At 34.6% G+C, this 3064-nt stretch overlaps 1 protein-coding gene across 1 annotated transcript; it reads right to left on the bottom strand.

Moving 5' to 3' along the window:
• Positions 1-400: 400 nt before the first annotated feature.
• Positions 401-2627, bottom strand: LOC104090002 (L-type lectin-domain containing receptor kinase IV.1-like). Its single transcript, XM_009595031.4, has one exon. The coding sequence runs from the start codon at positions 2536-2538 to the stop codon at positions 529-531; it is 2010 nt and encodes a 669-aa protein (XP_009593326.1). The 5' UTR covers positions 2539-2627; the 3' UTR covers positions 401-528.
• Between the last annotated feature and the right edge of the window lie 437 nt (positions 2628-3064).

Raw genomic sequence — 3064 nt, 5'->3', positions numbered from 1 at the left:
TTCTCTTAGGGTGCCTAACATATTCCAAGTGTTTGGTTTATCATTGCCTATTTCCGTCAAGATTCAAATTTTACAATAAGCTGCTACTAGTGTCATATTCTACTGGCTTAAATACTTTTGACTTCCTCCGATTTATGTCAATGACAACATGGTTGTCGTTAATATCTTCATATTTGTAGCTGAATAGGGTGTCAAGCTCAAAATAATGTAAAACTTCACAGATATTCTAGTGCAACAACTAAAGCCAAATTAACAGTAGCAATATTCATAGATGTGCAGTTTACGTGGGATATAAAAGCACTGTGGTTAAAGTAAACTATAAAATCAGGATAGTACCACGGCTGATATCTTGGACATTTCTCAATAAATCGTTTCAAGTTTTGAATTCTGGATAGGGGAAAAAGGTTAATAGTAGTATTCTATCATAATATACTCAAAAATTATCAGAAGTACATAATCCGAGGTTATATTTACCAAGGCTTAATACATCAATATTTCTCCAAGAAATTCTATCCAACTCATCATGAATCATCGGCCTTGAGAGAGAAGAGAGTCTGTTACTGATAGACCGCGGGAATGTGCATTACCCAAAGACGACGGATATGACATGACAAAATCATCAAAACCACCGCGATAGTCAAATGTTAGGCCAGCTGATGAAATGCCGAGTGCTGGTAACTCTGGTAAGGCCACAACGCCATCCAAGAACAACAAGATTTGTCGCATGGTTGGCCTAAAGGAGGGCTCTGAATGAGAGCACAACAAGCCTAACTTTAAGACCAACTCCACTTGTCCTTGAACAAAATCAATGCCTATGTTTGGATCAACAGCCTGAAGAATATTACCTCTATTCCAGCACGAGAACACCCAATCGACCAAAATCAGATCATCACTGTCTTGTCTTGGCTCTATCGGCCTCCTACCACTGGCAACTTCAAGCAAAAAAGCCCCAAAGGAAAATACATCACTACTAGGAGTTGCCCTACCGGTTCTAGTATGCTCTGGTGCAAGGTAACCAAGAGTACCAACGACACGAGTAGAGTGAGGATCTGTTCCATGACCATATAGCCTCGCGAGGCCGAAGTCTCCTAACCTTCCATTTAGTTCACCATCCAACAAGACATTACTGGCCTTAATATCTCGATGAACCACTACGTGGTCACATTCTTCGTGTAGGAAAAATAGTCCTGACGCTACGCCTCTAATGACTCTGAATCTTTGGTTCCAATTGAGGGTGAATCTTGGTTGATCGAATAAGTACTTGTCTAGACTTCCATTAGGCATGTATTCATAAACCAAAAGCAACTCTCCTTTTCGCCTGCAATATCCTAAAAGTGGTACTAAATTCCTGTGTTGTATACGACCGATGCTTACAATCTCTGCAATAAATTCCTTCATCCCTTGTTGTGATTCTTGTGATATCTTCTTTACAGCTATCTCAAGTTCCGAAATAGGTATCACTCCTCTATAAACTTTACCAAATCCTCCAGCTCCCAATAGTTCTTTTTCTCTGAATCCCTTAGTAGCAGTATACAAATCTTTATACTTGAACCTTTGTGGTCTATAGTCAAGTTCCCAATCATCAAGAAGTTCTTCAAATTTCTTTTTCCTTCTTATATAATAAACCACCACTGAGATTGCTATAACTAATGATACCAAAGAGATTATTGGCAAACCAGTTGTTAAAAATCTTGGTAACTCTTTGCGCCCAAGACGAGGAAGATTAGGAAGTTGAGAAAGTTCTTGAGCTTTTCCATTTGTCTTGAAACTCCATCCCAAGATATAATGATGTGTTGGGACTGAACCAGTTGATGATGAAAAACCAACATACATATTCTGATCAAGAATTGGTGAAAGATCATATTTCAAAGCCAAGAGTGGCCTAACTGGTTTTCCCACATATAATGGAGCTAATGTTACATTAATATGCTGAGTGTTGCCATCATAATCCACCCAAACTTGCATTGGCTGGCCACTAATAATTTTCAAGTTATGAAACAAGCCAGTTTCATTATAATAACCTGCTGTCTGATTTGCTTTAGAAGTCAATCCATTGATATCAATTCCAACATGATTGTCATTGATATCATCAAATTCCTTGCTTATGATTGTATCAAGCTCAACACCAACAACATGGTTTGAACTATTTCCATTATTGGTTGAGTTAAAAAGGCCAAGATGGTGGCTAGGAAAAGCCCCTTCAAGTCCTCTTTTTGGCGTGATAACGAAAACTAGTCCATGACCACTCAAATTTCCATAATCAGACCTTATGGCAAACACAAAAGTTGTGGAGAAAGAAAATGCAGTACCAATAGGTGAATTCTTGAAATGGATTGGATTTGGATAAAAAGCATGGCCTTGATCTTGTGTTTTAGAATTTGTTAATAGCAAAAGGTCATTGGATGTGAATTCAGCTATGCCATCCAAGCTAAGATTCCTTGACTGGAATCCATTGTAAATGAATCCATCAACTTCACAAGAAGCTGGTGCAAAATCAACTAAGAAAAAAGCCACTAATAAAGCAAGATTGAAAAGCATTGGCAAATGTTCTTGATTAGGAAATTATTGTGACCAAATGAAGCTTTATTCTACAGATTATATATTTTCTCAATCTCATTTGATGTTAAGGTATTTGAATGAATATGATATTTAAAAAGAAAAGGAGATTTTTAACACATAATCTCAATGTATTATTTTTTATTGAGATTTTTTAAGTCTTTTCAGTTTTTTTAAAGTATTATTTTTTGTAAAAACTGAAAAAACAATATTTTTTTTAAAAATGCTTTAAAAACTAAAAATATATATTCTGTAAAAACTAAAATAAAAATAAAAATTGCAATATATATATTTTTTTAGTTTTTTCAGTTTTTTTAAGTATTTGTTTTGTAAAAATTAAAAAAAAAAATTAAAAACTGAAAAAAAAGGACTCTCCTAAAGCAGTGGACTACATATGCATTAGATTTTAAAAAATAAAAATAATTTGCAAAATCTTTTTTTTTTTCAATTTTTACAAAAAAAATATTTTAAAAAACTCAAAAATATATATTTTGTAAATTTCTTTTTT

Source organism: Nicotiana tomentosiformis, chromosome 7 (genome assembly GCF_000390325.3).
Source record: "Nicotiana tomentosiformis chromosome 7, ASM39032v3, whole genome shotgun sequence".
NCBI classification, from domain to species: domain Eukaryota; kingdom Viridiplantae; phylum Streptophyta; class Magnoliopsida; order Solanales; family Solanaceae; genus Nicotiana; species Nicotiana tomentosiformis.
This window is presented reverse-complemented; position numbering and strand designations above follow the sequence as displayed.

Excerpts from the sequence above, each read along its gene's own strand:
- LOC104090002 (XM_009595031.4), bottom strand. The coding sequence starts at position 2,538 with ATGCTTTTCAATCTTGCTTTATTAGTGGCTTTTTTCTTAGTTGATTTT.